The following is a 23,204-nucleotide window of genomic DNA, read 5'->3' as shown; positions in this document are numbered from 1 at the left end:
AGAAGATAAAGTCAAAAAGCAAAAGAAAAAACCGCTAGGTTTTTATATTACAGCATACACTTCTGAACAAATTACGCAAAGTTGTAAAACATCATTCTTACGGAAGGTTTACAAGAATAATGTGAAGGATAGTTTATTCCTCTATACTTTTTGAAGATGATAGTTAATCTTTTTGTACATCTTTCGGATGGTTTGGTTCTCATAAGGAACACAAGGTAATATTTCTTCTCCTAAGTATTTCAGGTTGTCATAAGATTTCTCCCTAATTGCCAAACGGGTGATACCTAGCAAAGTTCGACGTGATAGGCCGATGATATTGGTTTGTTCCTTTAGAGTTCGTAAGCAATCGAAGACCAAAGATATGTCTTCCAAGTCCACTGTTGAAGCCATAAACATGTCAATGAATTGCATATCGGTGGTATTATAAGGCGCTGTAGGGAAAGGGATAACAGCAGCACCTGGTTCATTGCGAACAGGTGTAGGGATCTTGCCTAATTTTTCAAATCTGTACATTGTATATTTATTGAATATTTGACGAACACCATCGATATCTCCGTCTATGGCAGGTTTGGATAGTAATGCTTCCCAAATTCCTTGATTGTATTCTACGTTGTTGTTATCCATCTTGGAGACAAGGTCTTTATAGCTAATACTGTTGGGTATCGCCACTGCAACACGAAGTAAAGGTGCGTAGTATTGAGGGTCATTTTCAGCTGGCCATTTGGCTAAATCTGCTGGATGAGTCCTCTTTTTATGCTGTACGCGTTGTGCATTCATCATTTCCGAAGCAATAGTGCGAGCCAAATCACCTCTCTGCAAAGTAATACAGCAATCCAATAATGCGACATAAGTATCCCAACTTTGACGTTGTTTAGGAATCTCCCTTGCCATTTCATTCCTTAGTACCATTAGAGCTTTATTGGCAGTTCTAACTTCCAGAGAACAAAGAGAAAACATATGGCGATACATGTCCATATCCCTACGTATACCATTAACTGCGAGTGAGCGCCATCGTGTGTATAGTGCTTTGTATTGTCCAGCTGCCGCCAAACATGTCATCATAGTTAAAATGGTATAGCGATCATGTGGAATTTCGGCTTCCAACATGATTTTTTCAATTTCAAATAAACGATGATCCAAATGAAATCGATAGTATTGATTGGGTCGAGCTGGTAATGAAGATTTCAATTTGAAATGGTCAAAATAATACTTTCCATCCTGGTGAGGAATGCAAGCCCTGAATAAGGCGTGGAAAGTACTAGAATTAGCGGTGTCCACGCCTTCAACCTGCATTCTTTCTAACATTTGCAGCGTCTTATTTAAACGAATATTACGTGTTCCATCATTGTACTGTTGAGTCCTGGCATAGCCTCTGAGCATAGTGTAGTAAGTTACATCATCAGGTTGGACATAATGGTTTGGCATGTAAGTGTTGAAAATCTCTTCAGCCTTTTCCAAAGGAAATTGTATTGGATCGATATGGTTCGCGATTGTAAGGTATGCAATAACATTATTGCAGTCAGTGATGTGTACAGGCGTTGAATCTTTGTCATTGTTTGAGAACATATCCTTTGTAAGTTTGTCCCAAGATGCGTGTATTTTATTCAAAGCTGTTGTGTCATTAGGCTTCAACTTCAATCCACGTACGCCTCTTGTTGTGATTAAGTGTTTATGATATTTCTCCAGCGCTACTCGATGAGCAATCAATAGCATACTTTTATCACATTTCTCTTTTTCTGGGAAAAGTTGATCGCATAATTCTGTGTATTTCTTAGTATGCTCAATATCACCGTTAAATCCATAACAACGAATCAATCTAAGCAGGGTTCGGCGACTCAGCAAACCATGCTCTTTCATCTTTTTTAACAATTCGTCAACTTCATTGTGGTTGCTGATTTCGGCATGAGCCATTAATGCATAGTGATAGAATTTGGCGTTTTGCTCATGGTCATTTTGCTTCGATAATAATGCCATTATCTTCTCGCTAATTCCATTCACTTTATCTGCTTTATTCAAAACACCGTAAGCCTATTGGAGGCAATTCGTTGAAGTTAGAAGCTTAAAATCGCTATCAAAATCAACAAATACTGCGACGCTTACTCTGATCAATAATTGCCATGCTTCTTGATTGTTCATAGTATCCAAGTCGAACCTTGCTTCGAATTGTTTAATAAGAGCACGCAGATCTTCAACACGGTAGGTAGATGCAAATCCGAGACCTAACTTCAATACTTGAATCCATACATTTTTACTTTCTAATACATTTTTAGATAATGGTGTTTCGGGTGAGTAAAACCACTTGGCCACAACTGCATATTCTTCAGTCGCAAAAGGTAGGTTGTTTAGTGTCTTTAAGAAGTCAATATAAAGTTCCTCGGAGTCTTCCCCTTTTTCTTGCGCCTCTCTAACAACGTTGATAGCATTTTTCACATTGCCTGTATTTTCACTCCATACTAAAGAATTAAAATAATGTTGTGGAGTTCTGGATGTTTTCTGTGCTTGATTATGTTGTTGCTGCTGTAATTTAAGTTTTATAGTGAGAGGCTCGGTCACTTTATCGACTTGTTGAGTTGCGAAGGCTCTCACAGCTACTGTCTGTATTTCTGATGTATGATTTCAAGTTAGACTCAAAGTGATCGTAGGTAATAAGAATCTTTTAGCAATTAGACATACCAGGAACAGACTTTTCAATAACATTTGCGCATCGAGTACTGTGTTTATATAAATTTTTCAAATTTTGTCGAATTGCGGAAGAGCTTTGCCTTATTAAGACACTTCTGCCAATCCTTGACAGCATAATAAATAGTCTAGGGTAGTTCGGCCGAAAAAGGGGTAAAATAGGAAAATCATGGGGTAGGACTCCTCCTTGAATTTGAACCCGCAATTTAGAACAACCTGTCAACAATCAGTTCAATACTCCAAGGTGACTATGCATTACATAATCAGGGGTTTATCTAATGAAAGGACACAGCCCAAATGCAGCCTGCAAATTACAGCGTACTTTCCACGCTTGAAGCCAACTATGTTAGTGTATTACTTAGTATATCTAATAATGGAATAAAACCGTATTTTATTGATTTAGAAAGATTACTGCTGACGTTTAGCATAGCACGAAACAATTCCTGTGCTAATGTTATGCAAGAACAAGGTATTATTTCGGCGTGTTCAATTTACACTGAAATAATAGCCTTCATTGCAAACACCGTTCTAATGTACTATTTGCTTACTAAATCACTGTTGAAGCGTGCCTGATGTACAATGGCGCAACAAATACAAGTTTAATGTTTCCTTTAAACTTTACGCCGAAGTTCAGCTTCAGCTTTTAATAAAGTTGCCTAACCGAGACATTATATTCTTCATGCAAATCAAAAATACTCTGCAAGTGTGCTGCAATGATGTTGTTTATCACTTTCGATTATAAAAAATCAGCTCATACCAGCAGATTTTGGTATAAGAGACTTTTCCATTAAATGCACCAAACAAACACACGTGCGCTCGTTGAATCTGATTTGTTTGTCGTATAAAGCTTTGGCTACTCCTCGATTTTTGCATTTCTTTTCTGTAGAATTTTCCGCTTGACTAAATATCGAAACGCTTAGTAATTGTTGTGAATGTGATTTGTCCATTTAAAAAGAGCGCGCTGCTTACTGTGAATACAGTAAAGGTCAAAGGCAACTGCAGGAAAAATATACTATGGTCACACAGGTTGACCCATGAATTAAAAAAAAAAATTTTTTTTTTTTTTTTGACAGATCTATATTCAATTAGGATCTAATAGAGAAATATTTTAGAATAAAGAAGCTATCAATGCTATCGAAGGGATGAAGCTATTAGTGCTTTCCGTCACAATCAGGTTGTCAACCGGGAAGTTGTAAGATGCTGTAATGTTATGTAAGCTTGTTCAAACGTAATGTTATGTAAGCAAAAAGAACCTTAATTGTTCTTCCATCTTTAACGTGACTTTTCTCCTGACTGGATCTCACATAAAACGAACTTATGCATATAACTTTTTTGGCTTTTCCTTTTCTTTTTTCTTGATTTGCAAAGTAAACGATATTCTTTTCCCCACAACTTCTTACTTTAGAACATGTTAAGCATGTCCTCTGATAACAACAATAAGCAACTCATAGAAAACGGTAAAAAGCTTGCTGCTTACAAAGCTGTCGATGATCATATCAGCCCGCAAGATAAAGTCGTTGGTATTGGATCCGGTTCAACCGTTATTTACGTTATTGAAAGAATTTTGCAAAAGCCAGAGTTGAAGGATATTACCTATGTACCTACCAGTTTCCAAAGCAAACTGTTAATTGTCGAGAATGGTCTCAAACTAGGATCAATCGAACAGTAAAGTATTTATTCTGGTATATGTGTCGATAGAAAGTCTGAATTATTTACGTGTTGGAAAAATAGAAACGACGTGATAGACGTCACTATTGATGGTGCTGATGAAGTGGATCAAAATTTGAATGCTATCAAAGGTGGAGGAGGATGCCAATTTCAAGAGAAGTTAGTAGCGGAAGCAGCAAAAAAGTTCGTCATAGTTGCCGGTAAGTTGGTGGAGATTAGATCCAGTAAATTTTTTTTATTATTTGGTTATGACTCACTGAATGGTATCACACCAATACTTCGACACTTTTATAGATTTTCGTAAAGAGTCTAAAAAATTAGGAACTCAATGGCACCAGGGTGTTCCAGTGGAAGTCGTTCCCATGTGCTATCGAACAGTAATGAATAAGATCAAGACTCAACTATCGTTAAAACCAAAAAGTGTGAATTTGCGTATGGCTGTCAAAAAGGCAGGACCTGTGGTAACAGACAATGGCAATTTTGTCGTTGATGTCGATTTCGGTCAAATAGAAGAAGATCCTTCTAGCTTGCTGAGGGAACTAAAGCTACTAACGGGTGTATATGAAGTCGGACTGTTCTGTAACATGGCAGCCGCTGCTTATTTCGGTGAACAAGATGGATCTGTAAATATTCTAAGTAAGGAAGAAGGACAAGATGGGAAGCAGCAATTCAAATTGACCACCATCAAGAAATCTGAAGGAGAGCACTAAATGTGGGAACTATTCACATATCTTGTACTTTTATGTATTTCTATTTATTTATTGTGTCGCTGCCATCACAATATCTTTACCCATGATTTGATATTTTACATTTTTTAATATCGGTAGATTCGAATCGTCATCATTATTCGTTGTAACAGCCGAGATACCATTAGCCGAACCAATAAATATAGGTCCTGTAGTTATTATCAATTGATCCCATGTCTTGCTGTTCAAGCATGACTGAATGATTTTTGATCCGCCTTCAATCATTAATTTATCAATGCCTTCTTTTTTTAAATGCTCGAGTACGTTCCGTAAAGGGATATGACCTGAAGATACAATAAAAGAATGAATGAATGGTAGAACAAAAACAAGCAATATATTATACTCTTCTTTCTGAATACCGTTCTCAATTTTATCTATGATTATCAACTTTACGCCTATATCTATAAGCGTTTCTTTTTTGCTGCAATTTCGTTCAATTCCTCCTTTTGATACAACCAGCCATAGCTGCTTGCCAATGCCGTTTTTGTAGTTCGTTATCAGTTTACAGTCTACTGGTATCCTCAAGAAAGGGTCAAGTACAATTGGCTGAGGCTGATTTATGGACGCTACATTGGCTGATGGTAAATACCTTGCTTTTGGTATGATAACATATTTTGAATAAACTGTGAAAATATCATATTTGCGTTCCAACTACTTCCTTGCTTACCATTAAGCTGTGGATTATCAACCAGGACGGTGCCTATACCTACCATTATACCGTCATGAAGTGTTCGTAAGCGATGTGTCATCGCCATACTTTCTTTACCGCTGATGAGTATTTGTTGTCCTTGTTTTGCGATTTTGCCGTCTAAACTTTGAGCAAACGTTAAGGTAACAAAAGGTATCTTTTCATGAAGCGTGATGTTGCTGTAAAGAGGATTTAAGAAACTAGATGCTTCATCGTAAATAGACTCGTTCATTATTCTTATATTGTAGTTATGAAATTATCTTTAAAAACCTTACGCATAAAAATTTATTCATTGCCCCAAATGAGAATCTATTTTGTCCGGCTACTGCTAATATGCAAAAGGCTGAAATTTATTCTGTACCTTATCAAAGAGCCAGGAACCAATGATTGTAGACTTGAGGTTGCAAACAAAGCTATTAGGACCCTGGTATTAATATGTATAGGATATAGTTGCCAATGCCTGTATAGAATAACGTTAAAATGATAAACGGATTCTAATGTATTTTTGCTGTTGTGCATTTATATCAAATTGATGGCCTCCTTTATATTTATATCTATATAGTATCACGACTACAAACCTATGCTCCTTTCACTATACTCATTGAGCTTCAATTAAATTATTGAGCAGTACTAGCGCCTGTGGAAGGAAGAATGAAGCGCCATCAACTATGAAACAAGGGTTTAGGATATGCAATGCTCGAAACAGCACACCCTTAAAACGTCGAATCTTTCAATAAGTCCTATCGAAAATTGTTAGTGTGCATTTGCTCGCTAGAAGACAATTATTGGATGTAGCCAGACAAATAAGATCCTCAATTACAGTAAACATTAATTTACTTTTAAGCAGCCAATTCCATTATTCGCACTATACAATAAATTGGCAGCAGCAGCTTGTAATCAGCAACGTTTCGAGTATCTTGTTTCAATTGTGCCCTCCTTTAAAAGTGTCCTAGTGCTTCGGAGCCAGAGACAAAGTGTAATCAATTTTACTTCCATGAAATACGGCTCTATATTGTTGCTCAGAAGCATTGTTGAGCGGATTGTCAGCTTTTTGATAACGGCTTATGCATTTACCTGGGATACCATAACACATTTTACATTCGAACGGGGAGCAACCATCAATCCTCGTCAGCCAAATTCCGCTCATGAAAGCTCTCTTTTTGTGTCCGAATTTTACTGGCCACTCTTTTTTCAATTATCTAAATGAAAGAGCTTAAAAAAGTGACCTAAACCCCGTTTCTTCCTATAACGGCTCTTTAACCATTATTTCTCTTCTAAAATCAAAATGGCGAAGCTGGACGTCAGCAGCCAGAAAATATTGCTAAAGAGAGCAATTTTGGGCTTGATTGCTATTGTCGCCTTTTCTTCACGTTTATTTAGTGTCGTCCGATATGAGTCCATTATACACGAGTTCGATCCTTGGTAAGAAAAGCACAATGTTAAGAAACTATGCCAAGACTTGAACAAAGTCCCAATGTCCTTTCTTTCATTCATCATTAAACTATTTGCTTCAACATATTTAATTGCTGATGGGGATGAAATAGGTTCAATTACCGTGCCACACGTATGTTGGTCAAAGATGGGTTTTATGAATTTTGGAATTGGTTCGACGACCGCTCTTGGTATCCACTAGGACGCGTAGTGGGCGGAACAGTTTATCCTGGCCTCATGGTCACTGCAGCTATTATTCACAATATACTCCACTTTTTCAATTTCCCCGTCGATATTCGTAATATATGTGTTCTTTTAGCACCAATCTTTTCTGGATTGACAGCGCTTGCTACATATCTTCTCACCTCCGAATTGAAGGATAGTTCAGCAGGTTTATTAGCAGCAGCATTTATTGGTATTGCACCAGGTTATATCTCACGTTCAGTCGCTGGCTCTTACGATAACGAAGCTATTGCTATTTTCTTGTTGATGTTCACATTTTACCTATGGATCAAGGCATTGAAATTAGGATCAGCTCTTTGGGCTTCAGCAGCAGCTTTCTTCTATTTTTATATGGTCGCGGCTTGGGGTGGTTATGTGTTCATCATTAACTTAATTCCTCTGCATGTATTTGTGTTGATGCTGATGGGTCGTTTCTCTAGCCGTGTATACGTTTCGTACTCTACCTTTTATGTATTGGGCACACTTATGTCGATGCAAATTCCTTTTGTTGGATTCCAACCCACTCGCACCTCGGAGCATATGGCTGCTTTGGGCGTTTTTGGCCTCTGTCAAATCTTGGGTTTTGTAAACCTTCTGCGTTCTCATCTCCACACCAAGCAGTTCCAGGCTGTTTTGAAAGCCGGTGTCATCCTTACTTTCGTTTTGGGCCTCACTGCCCTTGTTGGACTGACATTGGGCGGTTACATTGCTCCTTGGACAGGTCGCTTCTACTCTCTTTGGGATACTGGCTATGCCAAAGTTCACATACCTATCATTGCCTCTGTCTCAGAACATCAGCCCACTGCATGGCCAATGTTCTTTTTCGATCTGCAAATGCTTATTTTCGTTTTCCCAGTAGGTATCTACCTTTGTTTCCAGAAACTTCGAGATGAACATGTCTTTGTTATTGTCTACAGTATCTTTGCCTCCTATTTCGCAGGTGTGATGGTGCGTTTGATGCTGACACTTACCCCTATCGTTTGTGTATGTGGTGGTATCGCTATCTCGACCCTACTCGATACTTACCTTGAGTTCAGTAGCTCTCAAAAGGAACCTAAAGTTACTAGAACCTCAGTCGATACCACCTCTACTATTGATGACGACAAGCAAAAGAAAAAGTCCAATAACAATAATAAGAAAGAGAAGAAGGGAAACGCAGAGAAGAATGGTTCTAAAATTATTGGTACCGATACCCGTATTCTTGTTGTTGGTTCATTTATCTTTTTCCTATGTATGTTTGTGTGGCATTGTACTTGGGTCACTTCAAACGCCTATTCTTCACCGTCTGTTGTCCTGGCCTCTCGTAATGCTGACGGTTCCCAACGTATCATTGACGATTTCAGAGAAGCATATTATTGGCTTCGTAAGAATACTGATGAAGATGCTAAGATTATGTCCTGGTGGGATTACGGTTATCAAATTGCTGGCTTCTCCAACCGTACTACACTAGTTGATAATAATACTTGGAACAATACACATATTGCTACAGTTGGTCGTGCCATGTCTACAGATGAAGATGACGCCTACGAGATCATGAAAAAACACGATGTTGATTATGTACTTGTCATTTTCGGAGGTCTCTTGGGTTATTCAGGTGATGATATCAACAAATTCCTTTGGATGATCCGTATTGCACAAGGTATTTGGCCCGAGAAGATCAAAGAAGCAGACTTCTTTACTCCGCAGGGTGAGTATCGTGTAGACGATCAAGCTTCTCCAGCTATGAGAAATTCAATGATGTACAAGATGAGTTATTACCGCTTCAGCGAACTATTTGGTGGCCGCCAACCTTATGACCGTGTCCGTAATCAACCTTTGCCTATGAAGGGTCCTGAATTATCTGTCGTGGAAGAGGCTTTTACATCAGAAAATTGGATTGTTCGAATTTACAAAGTGAAAGATTATGATAACCTTGGTAGAAATCATAAGGATGCTATAGCATTTGAGACCGGTAATAAAAAAGTCAAGACAAAGAAAAGCAAAAAGACGAATGAAAGAAGAAAGCGTGCAGCTGCTGCATACGACGATTTAGACTAAGCGAAATCCCTTTGATATATCCCAATTATCATTATGAGCATATTAACAACTCACATTCATTCCCCTCCGTCTCACCCACCCCCAACCCCTTCAAGCTTTCTCTTCTCATAGAGCGGCTTTCTTGAACCTTCTTGCCGAAGTAGTCTGTCACACAACACAATAAAATTTATTGTAAAAGTTGATACCATTTATCTACTATATACTTGAAGAATAAATCAGCGATTTTATCAAGCTTTCACGAATCTGCTCGTTATCTTTTGTTTCAGATTCAAAATAGAGTGAGTATATTATGGTACCTTTTTTTGCTGGCTGTATGATGCTATATTATCAACGGAGAGATAGATGGCTCTTAGACTGATGAAAGCAGAGCAGCAGTTTGTGATTTAAATACTAACATTTTAAATGAAGAGCTTGAGGTTTTCCCTTGATTATGATTGATTTTCAGTGAAGCCATGAGTTGACATTAGAGATACATACATGCTTTTTGTTACAAGCTGAATGATTGCTACAGTTGCTTGATTGTTGGTAATTTTCATAAACTGACATTATACAAGGCAAGCTACTTGTTAAAATAGATTGGTTTTGGAGAAAGTCTTACCGATATTGTCCAACAGAAGGATCCGCAACGCTTTTGTTATAGCACGGTCGAAACGCTGATAACTGTGTTGTTGCCTTTACTTGTAGCAAACAAGATAGTGCCAGCCATAACTACTTTTGGCAGCATGTTACTTGGCCCAAAAAACTGTTGGACATATTAAGCTTCAAATCTGCTGCCTGTTACAATTCAGTACCTATATAAGTGTATTTTCATGACTCGGTGAAGAACACATAAACACAAAATGTCCGCAACTTGTAATGTGCTCCGTGATTGGAAGGTGTTCAGCTCTTAACTCCATCAGGAAAAGAGGAAGCATTTTTATTATTTGTAACTCATGATCCTCTTCTATTTACAATTCGTTATTTATGGAAGTTGTAGATTTCTACGCCTTCTATATTTCCAACTGGGAAGCCAAATATCTGGCCGTAGAACCATTGTTCCAATTCCATTGTGCGTTTAATATTTTCAGCACGACGGAAACCATGGCCTTCGCCTTCGTAGAGAACATAAGCGACAGGTACACCCTTTTCCTTCAATGCTTTCACCATAACCTCCGCCTGTGAGGGAGGAACCACCTTATCATCTGCACCTTGAAAGAATATAACTGGACAACGAATGTTCTCCGCTGAATGTAAAGGAGATCGTTCATAATAAATCTGTTTGTCCTTTGGATATTCACCAATGAGCCGGTCAGGGTATCTGGATTCAAATTTATGTGTCTCTTTCACGAGCAATGTGAGGTCTGAGATACCATATTGACAGCAACCAGCTTTAAAGACATCACGGAAGGCTAGCGAAGCTAGTGTAGTATAGCCACCAGCACTACCACCCTCGATGGCTAATTTGTTACGGTCTACTAAACCCTTATCAGCAAGATAGAGTGCAGCGTTGCAGCAGTCATCCACGTCCACGATGCCCCATTTCGATTGTAATCTATTGCGATAATTGCGGCCATAACTAGTACTGCCACCATAATTGACATCTGCAATAGCGAAACCTCTCGTTGTCCAATATTGAATAGCCCGGTTGTAGCTGTTCGCAGTTGCTGCTGTAGGACCACCGTGAGAGAGCACCCTCAAGGGGGGAAGTCCTTCTGCGTCTTTTTCAAACTCAGGATTCTTCGGTGCATAGTAATAACAGTAGGCATATTGTCCGTCTGTAGTGGGAAATTTGATCTCTCGACCTACTGAAATATATTCAAGATCTAAGCGAGCGGCTGGTGACTTTTGATGTGTAAACAGAATGCATTCCTTTCTGATGTCGTATGAGATTAATTCACGAGGCTCAGTGATCGAAGACATATTACTAATGATATATTCATTATCGTTTTCCGCATCCAAATATATACGAAGATCAGAGAAATGGTCATAGGAACACTTTAGATCACGCATGCTTTTTTCTTGAGTATCTAAAACGGCAAGTGATGTCTTGTTGATGACAATAAGTTGGTGTGGGTTGGATTTGAGAGGCGTATAAGCTGAAGAGTTGAATCTCCAAGCAGGTCCTACGAATTCTTGCTCGAGAGGTTTATCCAACAATAAATGTACCTCATTATCAACAGTAGGCTTCCAAGAATACAGATTCCAGAAACCAGAACGATCTGAAGCAAAATAAAGCGTATCATCAATACCAAATTCTGGTTGCTATGAAAAGACAAAAAATAAAATGTCAATGAAGCTCCAAAAATAGACAAACTAGCTTTCTATTATTAACCCTACAGAGACACTTTCTTCTATTTTATCACCAGCAACGCAAACGGTGTCTTTCAGGATCAGAGATCCATTGTTATACTCAGTTTTGGCGAAGTATAAACGTGTGAAATCCCAAGGCATATTGGGATGACTCCAGCAAATATAAGCCAAATCATTTTGACCAGACAGTCGAGGGAAGGCATAGAAATCCTCTCCTTGAGCTATGATTGTTTCCAGCCCACTCTTCAAGTCGATTGATACAAGCACATTGACAACGTCTTTGGGTTCTTCATTGTCAAAATGCTGCTCACGAACACATACTAAAAAGCGATTTTGCTTATCGATGGCAAAGTCAGCATAGCGATAGAGTGGGTTAGGAGCTGTCAGTGGTCGAATGTCAAATTTGTCTTGTTGTTGCTGCATACTGTATAAGCGGCTATCTGACATATTCGAAAAGATAAGAAGACCGTTAGAGACTTTGAAAGCGCCTAGGCCATACTCATGCACTCGTGTACGACAGTCGTAATCGATAGGTAATAAAGGTTCAGGGGCGACAGAATCAGCTTGTTGAATGAGCTGTCTAAAGATCTGTCCTCTTCCATGTTCATGAGCGACAGATTCACACCAGTACACAAAGCCATTATCAACGCAAACATCAGTGGCAGCAGCTCCTGCAGATAATGATTCAGGTGTAATTGGAGATGGCCAGGAGCCATAAGGTTTAACCGAAGTCATAATGGTTTTATCAATGGGAAAAACTTTACAAAAAAGTCGAGAAAAAAGCGCGTTATCACGCAATGCTTAAAAGGAACACCCGGAGTGTAAATAGACGTTTTTAAAGCAGTTTCGTACAATATCAGAACTCTTCTCAAAATAGTATAGCGTAAAGACACTACATGCATTTTAAAAGGAGTGATCAGCATTATATAGTTCTATGAATGCTGTAATCGCAGCTAAAAGTCGGCTTTCGAAGGAAGGTTGTTAGATTCCTTTTCCTCTCTGTAAATTTTTCAAATTACTAAGCTTACTCCAGCCGCTATATTATTCCACAAGTTTCAGGAAGTAACTTAATTCTACACTATGCATTATTCATGTATATGAGAAGATAAGTCGCGTATTTAAAAGGATTCTCCTTGGAAGCAAAAAGAAACACTAGAGCACGGTCACTGTCGAAAACACGCGAGCTCCGGTAAGCCAAATTACTCCATTACACGCTTTAAACTCTTCGCCAAAGAACAAGCCTACTATAGACAATGTTTTCATCTAACTCTCTTGACATCAGAAAATACCATAAAGATTTCTGTCTAGTTGTCTATTAGGAGCATAACATAGCCAAGTACTTCGTCTCTTTGTCCGGGGGGGTATTCTGTCTTCTATCCCAACCATTATCTAAAAACACTTGAATGGTAAAACATTTACTGATTAGAGTGATACATGTTTATAAAAAACGAAGGTATTGCTCTTTGTTCGTTTTGCATTGTCTAAGTATATCACGCGCCTGTATTCAGGGAAAGTCCAAAATTAAAGTAAAATTACTGCAATCAACAATTTTGGCGTCAGGAGAAGGCAGATGTCAAAGGGGTTAGAATAATACAGTTCGATGCAATCAAGTTTGTTTATCTCTTTTTTCTGTATATCTTATTGTCTTTCTTTTTTTATACTTTTCTGGCTCTTTACTTGTAATTGCTTACTTAGCAACTGCCCAAGACAAGATGTCATCAAAAAATGTGAGCCGTTCTGTGGTAGCTAAAGCAATAAACGATAGTAGTAGTACATATTCTTTCAAGCTAAAATAGGGAAATCAAAAATTATGAGCTGAACAAAGCATATCTGTATTTTCTACTAAACTTATTAGTCACAACGGTTGACCCCTCGTCATCTACAAGCTTTTTACAACAGCAAGAACAGCTCAGTAATGACGGTAACTCGCCAGCTGTTATGGGTACTATACGGGAAGATGCGGGCCGTTGGATGAATATTCCTAGTGAGAAACAGATTGAAGATAATGAAGAAGGAAGTAACGATAAAAGAGACGACACTACGAGATGCTCAAGTTATGCTTATCAACAGTCTCTAAACCATACCAATAGCTATGGTACTGATAATAGCAGTCATACAGATGAATGTCACCTATACAGTCGTTGCTCGTTACACCGTGAGGACATGCAAGTTATTAGTTCAATATCCTTGAACCTGTCTCCTTCTCATTATCAGCTGCAAAATGGTGACTTACTCGGAGATTCTGAAAGCGTAAGCACCCCATCCTATTCTTCGTCTAAATGCCACTCTTTTAGCCCGGTCTCTTCGACCCGGTATCAACATCATCAGCACTATCATCCGGAAAACTACTGCCAGATCTATTCTTGTCAAAAGAAACGAAGAGAAAAATGGTGCGGACGAAACCATTATCAAAGTTCGCAGGATGAAGACCATAGTAACACTACTCCCGCGATGCATTACTGCACCCCAAAAGTCTTGATAACAGCTATAGACAACGACAATATTAGTTCTCTCAGGGCGGCTAGTAGTAGTTCTATAACAACGAATTTTGTTGATGAAAAAACAGACGAAGAGGAAGCTGAAGTGACAAAGAGTTGCTGTTGTTGCTTCTACTGTCTCTGTAATTGCCGAAAACGAGCAGCAACAAACAAAAAGAAGAAGAGGAAATCGCATAAACGTCTTACAGTGTTTATGTTTTTTATCTTTTTCATTTTAGGCGCCTTAGCTGCCTTCTTTTGCTGGCCACGTACACCACGCATAACTATGGGAGAGGGAGGTCCAGTTAGTATCAGTGGTCCACCAGATTGGTGGAGTGGTCAGCAACAATATGTTACTAGTGCAGCGTCTGAATTGACAGAATTACCGGCCAGACCTTCGTTAAGAGCTACCTGGCAACTGAATGTGACATTAGACAATAGAGATAATTGGATACCTACGCATTTTACCAAAATAGATTTTGTTTTGTTGGACAGTTTAACACTGGCAAAATTTGCAAAGTCATCGTACCCTCCTGAAAGCGCCACTACCGCAAACAGTGATTCTTCTTTTGGCTTGTTTCAGTTGGCTTCAGGAACAATTTCAACATTGACACTAACATTTAACGTCTACTATCAAGCAGTGGATAGAACAGATCCAACATTACAGAATTTGTTCAATGCTTGTGGGCCCATTAGTAACGAGTCCAAAGAGAAACGACCTGCTCTTAACGTGCTTTTAAAGGTAAAGGCTGGATAACTTCCTTGTCGTAGGCAAACACACTAAACGACATGTATCAATTTCTGTTATGTAATCGTTCGAATCTAAATTTTTGTATAGGTTTATTTTCATATATTCGGTATTAGCTGGGTGCCCACAGTTACAGCAGCACCGTACACCGGTGGCATACTTTGCCCAACAAAATGATTTCCAGCAATACCAATCTAACAGAACACAACAAGAATTTTCGCAAACGTGAAATAACATGCAACTGTTGGTTAACTCGAACAATACATTCAACGTACGACACTTGTCCAGATTTCTTTGTTGCAGCAAAAGATTTTATTTTTTACGACACAAACAAATATAGAAAAATGAGTAAAAAGAAGAAAGATTTTTTTAACAGTATGCCTCAGTTGGTAGCCATCAATGTCTTTAACACTATATAGCCCCGATAAACCGTAACAGTTTTTGCATTGACATGCTATTATTGCTGAGGCCAATGTTACTACAACAGTTGAATAGACCAATATCCCTACTTTCTATCGTGTGTTCATTGTTGTTTACTGTGCATACTATTCCTGTTATGCTCTTCCTTTTTCTACTTTTTCTTCTAGGAAATGCCAATGGTAGTAGCTCTTGCTTTGAGGTGAGTAATATAGTAATACCCTCGGCTGCGTTTTTTTCGCAACGAATAATACTACGTTTGTCTTCATCGTTTTGTTCATTGTCATTAACAACACTGTCTTCTTTCTCCAATTGTTCTTGTTGCAATTCATCGAAGCAATTGTCGAACCATTTCTGTTCTAATTCTTGAGGCTCGGCTGTTAATAACTGTCTTTTGAGCGCCTGAATGAGAGAATCGCGTAGTAAATTGGTTACTAGCACATACTTGTACATGGGCGTATTTCCATTCAAGTGATGGTATTTTTCCAACTTTGTATAACTAAGGGATTCAATAGTTTGTAGTAGTTGGCTCTTGTTTCCTTTTGACATTGTGTATGCAAATATTAAAACTACAAGAATGTGGAAGGAAACAATAACAAGTAGAGATTACAAAAACATAGAGAAAGAGTACTTATAAAAAAAAATAACAAATATATCTGAAATACTTTCCAATATGAGTTGTTCACAAATTCGCATCGTTTTCATGTTTCAGTTTTAGTAGTCTACTCTTATTTATTATACTAGCAAGCATTTTTTGAAAATCATCCTCTCTAAATCCTTTGGCTGAGAGTTTTTAGCAAAATAGCATCAGCATGACATTTATATACATAAACGCTGTTGTGGATAATCGGCAAAAATATTCTGGGAACAACCGCCTATTTTAGAGGCGTTATCTCGCTTGCATGTGCGCCACAACTGCGTTTACTACTTGAAGTTCATCAAATTTTGACAAAGCTTGCTATAGTGACACCCACGGCACAGTCTCGCATATTGAGGATATGAAAATGTTTAATTGTTTCAAAGGTGGAATAGTTCGCTTGCACTTGTGCAAATGTTCTAAATAATCTCTATGCTTCGACTCCATTACGAGTATGTAATTTGTTACAGCTCTAAACAAGGCACAACCTTGAACCTAACATATTGTTGCCACAACCACAAAAGATATGCATTTTTACACAGCAAATTTGATGACAATTTCATAGGCAAAGGAGGCAATTGAAGCAGCTGTATCTGGCAGCTTTTAGAAAGGTATGGACAAAGAAAAAATTCCTAGGGAAGCTTACACACATGAACGATAAACCGTAGGAAAGATGAAGAGCGGTCTAAGTAATGTTCATTTGAGAAAACTCGTATGAAAGATTGGATGAATAATGCCTATAAAACTTCAATTATTAATATTCTTACTATAGAGTGATCCCTGCTGTTCTAACTAGACCTTGAAGGTAAAACGTCGTTACTATATCAAAAACTGTGTCAATTCCCAAATACCTGAAATGTTTGTTTACGCTGATAAAATGACAACTGTTATAAGTCGACGACTATGAACGTATTGTCTTCACTACTCTTTAGATGAGGTAAAAAGACTAATGTCCTATATAAGGACCAGTGGGAATTATATTATTGTGAAAACGTGTGTTTTCAAATCACAAATTTCAGGGTTATACGCTCCATGTACAATGATAATATCTTGGCCTCTATCTTATGATATATTGTATACAACCTAGATTAGATCATTGAATATTGGTTTGAATTCTTTTTTGAAAATTGGCTGCTCTTCAACCACTCTGCATCAATTCATCAAACGATTCGTTGTAATAGCTATCAACGAATCATTTCAAGTTGCTTAAGAAGTAAAGGTACAAGTTTAGACGCATAAAACTGTATAAAGCTAAACTTATATTGCATTGCAAGGAGGCTTTATTGTTGTTCAAGTTTGAAACAAATAAACAAAAAACTTCCGTTGTTTTCGAAAAATAGAGCTATACAACACTGAAAATGTCAATTTTGCTTTTGTTCGCGTAGTCTTCGTTGGCTTGCTGTTTCAATTATTATAGAGTGCTTTGATCCATAATTGTCTTTACATTTGTGCCTACTGAAAAATCACGATCATTGCATATACGATATTGTGTCATTGATATAGGCACATTTGATTTGAATCATGACGGCCTTAGGAACCAAAAAATATCCTGGGTCATGTTTCTGGGTTTGGTATTGTGATAAGGTCTTCTCTTTTGGTGATGGTAGCAAACTCTTTACTCCACTTGTTGGATGAAGATTGTTTGATGTGCTGAATAAAATAGCCTTCGTTTCCTTATTAACTGCCTGACATCTATTCATTTCGTGATCTCTTTACAAAGCTCTTTCCCAATAAGGTGAACTCAATGCTTTTGGTTCTTTCACTTAGAATTTGCTGCAATGGCATACTATCTTTATTTCATTATTCAAAAACGTTTTATTCATACATTGTTATTTAGTTTACATTTTTTGGTTATATATTGTTGGTTCCATCACTCTTCTTTATATGCTTTTGCAATAATTTGTTTTTTTCGAATATTGTAGCATCAGGTTTGTAAGGGCAGTTCTTAAGAATATCATTGATGCAATAACATTTCTGCTTGGTTTCTAAGTGCTTCTTACGTCGTCCTTATGTCTCAAGCATATTTCATGACCTTGACATACGGCTAAAACATTCTTTCCGGTACATAATCATCTATACTATCCTCACTTCTTCTGTCTTTGGCATTCTGCCTCTGAAACGTAACAAGATGATTTCATTAGCTCAACTAAGCGGATTTTCGTCAATCAAATATCAAAAGAAAATTAACAGCGCAGCAGCTGCATTAATCGTCGCTTCTACTTTGTATTTAGAACTTTTTTATAAGCAAATGAGGATTTTAACATGGAATGTTAATGGTCTCATCACCACATTGCAGTATTATCCTTGGTCAGAAACAAAGTCTTACAAGGTAAGAGTTTTTTTTTTTTTAATCCAGATATGCTTTATAACATTGAATATTTTACTGACACCATCAAGAAAATAAAAAGGTTCTTTTAGACACGCTCAATTCAGACATACTCTGGTAAAGGAAAAAGTAGTCTCGGTTTTCATATTCGTGCTATAGTTTAAAAATATCGATCTAATAGATGTTGTAAACTTAGTTTTCAGGAAGTAAAATGTTCCAGAAAGAAAGTGCCGAGAGAAATGGCCCTTGTTCCCGGTTATCAAGCTTATTTCTCATTTTCCAAAGCAAAATTGGGCTACTCAGGAGTGGTCGTATATGTTAAAGAGGATACAATGATTCAACCTTACCATGTCTATGAAGGCATCACTGGTATATTGGACACTAAAAAACAACACCATGACGATGCATTTGATTATAACTTCAATACACCTGCTCATCAACTTGATGCAGAAGGACGATGCATCATATTGGATTTCGGTTATTTCATTCTGTTCAATGTGTATTTTCCTCACGAGTCAGATGAGACAAGATCAGAGTTTAAGATGGACTATCACCGCTGTGTACAGAAGCGAATAGATATATATCTACAGCAAGGGAAGCAAGTAATTCTTGTAGGAGATATTAATGCTGTTCATGAAGAAATTGATCACTGCGATCCAAAGCAAAGTATGAAGGAACATGGTATAGATGACTTTAAGGACTTACCACATAGAAGGTGGATAGACAATATGATTGCTCCAAAAGGACCATTGATTGATATGACGCGTTATTTTCATCCCCAACGGCAAAAAATGTTTACGTGCTGGAACACGAGACTCAATTCTAGACCAAGCAATTTCGGTAAAATTGAGATTGCACTTAGTAGAAAAAAGCACCCAACTGATGAAAGAACGGTTTTACTCCATGTGAATTCATAGGCACACGAATAGATTATATACTTACATCTGAAGGCATGAAAAAACATTTCAAATATTCTGATATTCAAGCCGATATTATGGGATCAGATCATTGTCCAGTGTACGCAGATTTTGCTCCTATCCCCGAAGTCTTAAACGATGAAAAGCAATATAAAGTAAATAACGGATCACCTTTACTATCAATGAATTTTGCTGAATTTAGACATCAAGAGAAATTATTTAATTACTTTTCGACGGGTAACAAACCTGCTGCTTCTAACATTGCTGCCATTGCTACTGTTACTTCTACAACTGATGTTGCCTTCCCGTCTACTGTAACCGGTTCATCGATTGTTAACAGCCAAAAGCGAAGTATAGAAAGCTCTTCTCCTATTAACCCAGACTCTTCTCGGCTTAAACGATTCAAAGCATCTGAGAAAAGTTCATCACCCACTAACAGCAGGACTATTAAGAACAACAAGAGAATCGATTTGTTTTTTCAAAAGAAGCCGACGTCACCACAGAAAAGCCCACAAGCAACAGCGGAAACGAATATTGCTGCCACAACAATACCGGTGAACAGAAGCGATTCTCAAAGCGATAGTGACCATAGCAGGCGTTTGGATACCTTTACATTTATACCACCCAATGAGGATACAACAAAAAAAGCATGGACATCTATTTTCCAAACGCCAGAAATACCTAAATGTAAAGGCCATGGCTTGCCTTGTCTCGAAAGAACAGTGACAAAAAAAGGCCCTAATTTAGGCCGCGTCTTTTACATCTGCTCAAAACCAAAAGGGCCTGAAGGTGCACCACCAGATGAGTATCAAGAGTATCAATGCGATTTTTTTCTTTGGAAGAAGAAACGGTAGAGGATTACAGTGTTTTAGCTTCAACTTTATACTTTATACAAATTTTATTGGACAATATATATATTTAATTTAGATAATTTTGAATTACTTTAGGATGAAATGGTATAATATTCTTGGACAATTTATTGAATAAATAATTGGAGACATTATTTTGAAGGTCAGTGGACATTTTTCAATTGATAGTGGCATTACGTTAAAGTACTACGAGACTTATTGAGTATTTTAGTGTGACACAGGTCTTATGAGCAATAGATACAGGGTTGTGGTTTACGAGACTTTATTTATGGACCATATGAATTGAACTACGCGTTAAACTGATCCCAGGCACGTTCTTCCGCCACGTAGATAACGGTTGTTGTTGTCAATCGTAATAAAAAATAAATGTTGTCAAATTCAAAGAATTTACAGAAGATAACTTTGACATCTTTCGTTTGATTTCCATCTTCTTCTTGTTATACTTCTTTCATACTTTCTTTCTTCATCCTGATAGCTACTACTCACCATGTACAAAGCCAAAATCTTGCAAAAAATCAAATCGGTGGCAGAAGCCCATAAGAATAAAGTCAAAGATGAGTCCTTCTGTAAGTAACACATGAGCGCGCTGCCACAAATAAGTTATAGTGGTAATCCTCAATTCATGTTTCGTATGACTAGTAAGCATCGAGTGCAAGGATTGCAAAGCACGCGGACATTTCAACAAGGCATACCATGAATGCAAGTTTTACAAAGCAGTTTCTGCGGCTGATGGTAAGTATCATGCTCTCACTGCAAAACAAGTTTATGTTTGCTTAACGTAAATTTAGTTGGAAGTAGCGGTAAGAAACGTAAGCAATCAGCTACAGTCAAGGAAGAAAAGAAGCAAGCAAAGAGAAAGAAAAAGCAAACAACTGGAGATATCAAGTGTATCAGTTGTGGCTTAAAGGGTCATTCTACTTCTCGTTCTCTCGAATGTCCCAATCACATTGCTTCAAAGGAAGAAGTTATTACCTCGACGCTTGGAGAAGGCTCCACTGTATTCACGAGGAAGCTCCCTCTTACGTCTGCTGTGAAGCCTGCGTTTCGCGAACAATTCCAAGAAAAAATCATCTCTTGCTGCTCTGACATAAGGAGAATAGTATTCTCTAGTCAATTATTCGTTAACTCGTACCTCATTCATTATCAGGAGAATAAAAGGAATGCAAACAAAGGCGACAAGAAAGACACTGATAAAAACAGTAACAAAAGCAGTAAAGAAGCCAACAAAGAAGACAGCAAGAAAGACAGTAAAGAAGCCAACAAAGACAGGTCTATTCCTGATGTATTCTGCCAGCAATTCTGGTATTCAGTAGGTCAGCTAGTAACGGGCAAGCAAGTTATTCACAGAGCGGCATTATCCGAGAACATAAAACAGTATTATACAGACTTCAAGGCAAAGTTCCCTACTATCGAAGTAAAACACAAGCTGACCGTGGGATATAGCCATTGCCTTACAGAGGCAGCAAAGGAATTGAGTGTCTCTTACACGAACTCCATTGTAGAGCGCTTCGAGCAGCGCTTAACAAAGTTCCTTACTTACAAATTGAGAACTATGCTCCCGGTAAGGCTGTAACCGAGTACCTTCTTAATGCTCTGCTGTTTTATTCATTTTATTTCTCTTTATACACATTCTAGAATATCAAACGCACTGATGTACAAAGAATTGTACAGCTGTATTGTTACCAATCTGTCTGCCATGGTCATCCTCATTGGCCAGAAAACCTCGAGCTGGCGGCCGTTGACAAAAACCGAATTGAAGTACTCTGCAAACAATTTGAAAAGTTCATTCCAGGAGAAGCAATCCTCGTTTCTCTTTCTGCTGCTCCTGCAAAGTTCGTTGATGCGTTATGGAACATACAGTTTGCGTACGAGCAAGAACATATACAGCATAAGCCGTACGTTGTCCGTGTCCTACCACTTCCTCAGCGTTTCTTTCCCTTTCCTACTCCATCGCTGAAATGGCGTTTCATCGCGATAAGTATAAACGCTCTTACACCCTTCATGTTTCCCGGAAAAGTTGCCAAGGGTTATACAGCCCAACTCGAACAATTCTGTAAAGTCTTCGACTTCAAAAAGTTTGGCTTTAAGAGGCAAAACTATAGAAGAACTTCTTCAGCAAAATTATGCCTAATAGTAAACACACCCCTATTTTTGCTTCTGTCATAGTCTAACCGCTTTGAAGGAAAGTTCTGATGTAATGTTTCGAAACATGGTTAGGTCGGACGGCTTTACTGTAGACTTTTTGTTCAGCCGCAAAAAGAAAACAAAAGAAGACATGACCATTCATAATCACACCTTGACTTTGGAAGATTTTTCTTATGACGAAGTACAAGACAATTACAGACCCGCTTTCCTTGATCCAGGGCGAAGATCTGTCTTCACAGCGGCAATCGGTCTAGATCATAACAAACATCAAGTACGCAGCTGCTCTACCAAGGAATATTATCATATGACCGGAAGTATCAGATACGCTGCAAAGCTGGAAAAGAAGAAAGCAGGCACAATTAAAATGATCGAAAGTGGCATACCAACCGCCAAAACTTCTATCATCGAACAACATGACCGTCATGTACAATATATATTGCAGCACTTCGAAGCCTTGTTCTCTTTTTACGGCGAGGGAACTGCTGAAGACAGATTTCGTTTATACCAGGGTCAGGAGCGTGCTGCCAACAACATGGTCAATTTGCTTATTAATGGAACCACAAAGTACAATAAGCAATTGAGGTTGAAGAAGAAGAAAGATCGAAGCAAGTGGCCAAAGAAGAATACCGACAGAATGGCCTTTTGTAAACGTAAAAAGAAGAAGAAGAAGAAGCAAAAGGTTCCAGAAGAGAAGGAAGAAGCAGATGCGAGAGAAGTAAGCGATGTTCTCGCTAAGAAAGATAGGTAAGGTTTTTAAATGATAAGCAATTCATCCACTATTCGCAGAAATATTGATAGAACTCATGCTTTCTACAGTAATCCCCTGAAGAACAAGTGGAAGCCTGAACCCTTTAGTGTAGGCGACACTAAAAAGATCCCTTTGATTGTAGTTGGTAATGGCATGTTCG

General features: G+C 38.1%; 11 protein-coding genes across 11 annotated transcripts; 7 read left to right on the top strand and 4 right to left on the bottom strand.

The window, feature by feature from the left end:
• Positions 1 to 75: 75 nt before the first annotated feature.
• Positions 76 to 2,832, bottom strand: BDF20DRAFT_961892 (uncharacterized protein). The gene is made up of 3 exons (XM_053084951.1): positions 2,674 to 2,832; positions 2,101 to 2,603; positions 76 to 2,028 (listed from the first exon to the last, which is right to left on the bottom strand). Exons 1-3 carry the CDS (start codon positions 2,795 to 2,797, stop codon positions 142 to 144), a joined length of 2,514 nt encoding a protein of 837 aa, XP_052933541.1. The 5' UTR covers positions 2,798 to 2,832; the 3' UTR covers positions 76 to 141.
• Positions 2,833 to 3,549, top strand: BDF20DRAFT_990021 (uncharacterized protein). Its single transcript, XM_053085311.1, has 2 exons — positions 2,833 to 3,212; positions 3,244 to 3,549. Exons 1-2 carry the CDS (start codon positions 2,977 to 2,979, stop codon positions 3,419 to 3,421), a joined length of 414 nt encoding a protein of 137 aa, XP_052933540.1. The 5' UTR covers positions 2,833 to 2,976; the 3' UTR covers positions 3,422 to 3,549.
• A 439-nt stretch (positions 3,550 to 3,988) lies between these two features.
• BDF20DRAFT_698113 (ribose-5-phosphate isomerase) lies at positions 3,989 to 5,492 on the top strand. Its single transcript, XM_053076061.1, has 3 exons — positions 3,989 to 4,344; positions 4,411 to 4,547; positions 4,642 to 5,492. Exons 1-3 carry the CDS (start codon positions 4,088 to 4,090, stop codon positions 5,055 to 5,057), a joined length of 810 nt encoding a protein of 269 aa, XP_052933539.1. The 5' UTR covers positions 3,989 to 4,087; the 3' UTR covers positions 5,058 to 5,492.
• Positions 5,106 to 5,842, bottom strand: BDF20DRAFT_907387 (riboflavin biosynthesis protein RibD domain-containing protein; the record flags this gene model as incomplete). Its single annotated transcript, XM_053083375.1, has 3 exons — positions 5,106 to 5,377; positions 5,453 to 5,682; positions 5,703 to 5,842. The coding sequence occupies 3 exons, from the start codon at positions 5,840 to 5,842 to the stop codon at positions 5,106 to 5,108; spliced, it is 642 nt and encodes a 213-aa protein (XP_052933538.1).
• A 1,224-nt stretch (positions 5,843 to 7,066) lies between these two features.
• BDF20DRAFT_824759 (Oligosaccharyl transferase STT3 subunit-domain-containing protein) lies at positions 7,067 to 9,471 on the top strand (the record flags this gene model as incomplete). Its single annotated transcript, XM_053077921.1, has 2 exons — positions 7,067 to 7,203; positions 7,326 to 9,471. The coding sequence occupies 2 exons, from the start codon at positions 7,067 to 7,069 to the stop codon at positions 9,469 to 9,471; spliced, it is 2,283 nt and encodes a 760-aa protein (XP_052933537.1).
• Positions 9,472 to 10,428: 957 nt separating this feature from the next.
• BDF20DRAFT_824970 (Alpha/Beta hydrolase protein) lies at positions 10,429 to 12,495 on the bottom strand (the record flags this gene model as incomplete). The annotated part of the gene is made up of 2 exons (XM_053077938.1): positions 10,429 to 11,712; positions 11,788 to 12,495. 2 exons carry the CDS (start codon positions 12,493 to 12,495, stop codon positions 10,429 to 10,431), a joined length of 1,992 nt encoding a protein of 663 aa, XP_052933536.1.
• Positions 12,496 to 13,472: 977 nt separating this feature from the next.
• BDF20DRAFT_915541 (uncharacterized protein) lies at positions 13,473 to 15,162 on the top strand (the record flags this gene model as incomplete). Its single annotated transcript, XM_053084333.1, has 3 exons — positions 13,473 to 13,530; positions 13,616 to 14,979; positions 15,076 to 15,162. 3 exons carry the CDS (start codon positions 13,473 to 13,475, stop codon positions 15,160 to 15,162), a joined length of 1,509 nt encoding a protein of 502 aa, XP_052933535.1.
• A 234-nt stretch (positions 15,163 to 15,396) lies between these two features.
• On the bottom strand, positions 15,397 to 15,951 carry BDF20DRAFT_915540 (uncharacterized protein; the record flags this gene model as incomplete). The annotated part of the gene is made up of 1 exon (XM_053084332.1): positions 15,397 to 15,951. One exon carries the CDS (start codon positions 15,949 to 15,951, stop codon positions 15,397 to 15,399), a length of 555 nt encoding a protein of 184 aa, XP_052933534.1.
• A 2,303-nt stretch (positions 15,952 to 18,254) lies between these two features.
• Positions 18,255 to 20,162, top strand: BDF20DRAFT_886410 (Endonuclease/exonuclease/phosphatase). The gene is made up of 2 exons (XM_053081979.1): positions 18,255 to 19,205; positions 19,283 to 20,162. The coding sequence occupies exons 1-2, from the start codon at positions 18,605 to 18,607 to the stop codon at positions 20,134 to 20,136; spliced, it is 1,455 nt and encodes a 484-aa protein (XP_052933533.1). The 5' UTR covers positions 18,255 to 18,604; the 3' UTR covers positions 20,137 to 20,162.
• Positions 20,163 to 20,392: 230 nt separating this feature from the next.
• Positions 20,393 to 21,724, top strand: BDF20DRAFT_948019 (uncharacterized protein; the record flags this gene model as incomplete). The annotated part of the gene is made up of 5 exons (XM_053084858.1): positions 20,393 to 20,717; positions 20,791 to 20,883; positions 20,940 to 21,279; positions 21,388 to 21,464; positions 21,567 to 21,724. The coding sequence occupies exons 1-5, from the start codon at positions 20,639 to 20,641 to the stop codon at positions 21,722 to 21,724; spliced, it is 747 nt and encodes a 248-aa protein (XP_052933532.1). The 5' UTR covers positions 20,393 to 20,638.
• A 776-nt stretch (positions 21,725 to 22,500) lies between these two features.
• BDF20DRAFT_886397 (uncharacterized protein) lies at positions 22,501 to 23,054 on the top strand (the record flags this gene model as incomplete). The annotated part of the gene is made up of 1 exon (XM_053081978.1): positions 22,501 to 23,054. A coding segment is annotated over exon 1 (306 nt), but the record flags the coding sequence as incomplete, so codon positions are not given.
• Positions 23,055 to 23,204: the final 150 nt, after the last annotated feature.

Source organism: Mycotypha africana (genome assembly GCF_025528875.1).
Source record: "Mycotypha africana strain NRRL 2978 chromosome Unknown BDF20scaffold_9, whole genome shotgun sequence".
Classification (NCBI taxonomy): Eukaryota; Fungi; Mucoromycota; class Mucoromycetes; order Mucorales; family Mycotyphaceae; genus Mycotypha; species Mycotypha africana.
The sequence above is the reverse complement of the archived record's forward strand: the minus strand, read 5'-3'. Positions and strand labels throughout refer to the sequence as shown.

Coding starts and splice junctions, on each gene's coding strand:
- BDF20DRAFT_990021 (XM_053085311.1), top strand. CDS start 2,977: ATGCAGCCTGCAAATTACAGCGTACTTTCCACGCTTGAAGCCAACTAT. Junction 3,213..3,243: donor ATTGCAAACACCGTTCTAAT/GTACTATTTGCT, acceptor TCACTGTTGAAG/CGTGCCTGATGTACAATGGC.
- BDF20DRAFT_698113 (XM_053076061.1), top strand. CDS start 4,088: ATGTTAAGCATGTCCTCTGATAACAACAATAAGCAACTCATAGAAAAC. Junction 4,345..4,410: donor AAACTAGGATCAATCGAACA/GTAAAGTATTTA, acceptor TTGGAAAAATAG/AAACGACGTGATAGACGTCA. Junction 4,548..4,641: donor AAAGTTCGTCATAGTTGCCG/GTAAGTTGGTGG, acceptor ACACTTTTATAG/ATTTTCGTAAAGAGTCTAAA.
- BDF20DRAFT_961892 (XM_053084951.1), bottom strand. CDS start 2,797: ATGCTGTCAAGGATTGGCAGAAGTGTCTTAATAAGGCAAAGCTCTTCC. Junction 2,604..2,673: donor TATTGAAAAGTCTGTTCCTG/GTATGTCTAATT, acceptor ATCATACATCAG/AAATACAGACAGTAGCTGTG. Junction 2,029..2,100: donor CATGGCAATTATTGATCAGA/GTAAGCGTCGCA, acceptor TGCCTCCAATAG/GCTTACGGTGTTTTGAATAA.
- BDF20DRAFT_886410 (XM_053081979.1), top strand. CDS start 18,605: ATGGCCCTTGTTCCCGGTTATCAAGCTTATTTCTCATTTTCCAAAGCA. Junction 19,206..19,282: donor TTCTAGACCAAGCAATTTCG/GTAAAATTGAGA, acceptor GTGAATTCATAG/GCACACGAATAGATTATATA.